At 61.1% G+C, this 1,065-nt stretch overlaps 1 protein-coding gene across 1 annotated transcript; it reads right to left on the reverse strand.

Annotated features, from left to right (window-relative positions):
- Nucleotide 1: 1 nt before the first annotated feature.
- On the reverse strand, nucleotides 2-1,024 carry LOC104913887 (PHD finger protein 7-like). Its single transcript, XM_019621833.1, has 3 exons — nucleotides 499-1,024; nucleotides 308-399; nucleotides 2-217 (listed from the first exon to the last, which is right to left on the reverse strand). The coding sequence occupies exons 1-3, from the start codon at nucleotides 569-571 to the stop codon at nucleotides 2-4; spliced, it is 381 nt and encodes a 126-aa protein (XP_019477378.1). The 5' UTR covers nucleotides 572-1,024.
- Nucleotides 1,025-1,065: the final 41 nt, after the last annotated feature.

A 1,065-nucleotide genomic window follows, 5' to 3' on the forward strand; every position in this document is an offset into this window, starting at 1 on the left:
ACTAATCAGTTCTGATTTGTGCAGCGATGGGTCTTTCTGGACAAGGAGGGCTCTGCTGGAGTCTCCCCAGCCACGTGGCACAGGGGACGAGGTGGGGACACGTCGCCCTATTCACCTTCTGTGCCACGCGCTGCAGCTCCTGCTCGATGTCAGGGAAGAGGAATCCGAAGAATCCTTCATCGTCAGCGCCGCGCTGGTACAGCCCGCTGGCGTGGTACTGCAGGAGGCAACCGGGGACCTGTTACTGCATGTGGGGTGCAGCGGCTGGCACGGGGCTGGGGGCTGGGGGCAAGGGGTTGGGGCTCACCAGGCAGTTCTCATGGACGCAGAGCCCGTCCTGACGGCACGTGTCTCCGTAGATGTCAGGGTCGTGCTCTGCCCGCTGGCACAGCCTGCACCCTGCAATGGGGACAAGGGCATTATCACCCCAAGCACGTTAGCAGGGTGACAGCTGCACGTGGCAGAGGCACATCTGCTGCGGGAATGCTCTGCACTCACCTTCCTCCTCCTCAGAGACACGTCCCTTCTTTTGGGGTGGGGACGGCACCCATACAGGCCTTGTCCGTGCCATGGCCCTTGCTGCAAGGCAGGGCTGGAAGGTTTGGGTTGTGGCACACTGAGGCACACTCACCCCCTGTTCAGAGACTAGTGCAGTCCCACTGGGCAAAGGCAGAGGCTGGCCTCGCAGGAGCTGTGCCGCTGGTAGAGCTCATGGAAGGTTCCCACTTCCCAATTTGCAGGTTTGCTCTCTTCCAGGACCCTGACAGGAGTGCTGGCTCTGCATTCGCGACCACTGCCTGGTGACTGACTGCCCAGTCCTTGGCTCCCGGCCCCACTGCTGTGTCTCCAAATAGCAGCTTCCCAGGGGACCTCACTAACTACTTCCCCGAGCAGCCTAAAAGCTGTTGCCCCAGATCCCAGGTTGAGATTTCACAGACAGAAGCACAGGATGGCTTGGGTTGGAAGGGATCGTAAGGACCAAGTACCTGGGCCAGTCCAGGTTGCCCAGGACAGCCATCAGCGCTGCTCCTCCCCTCTTCTCAGGAGCCGCAGCCACCACGAAGG

This window comes from Meleagris gallopavo, chromosome 21 (genome assembly GCF_000146605.3).
Source record: "Meleagris gallopavo isolate NT-WF06-2002-E0010 breed Aviagen turkey brand Nicholas breeding stock chromosome 21, Turkey_5.1, whole genome shotgun sequence".
Taxonomy (NCBI): domain Eukaryota; kingdom Metazoa; phylum Chordata; class Aves; order Galliformes; family Phasianidae; genus Meleagris; species Meleagris gallopavo.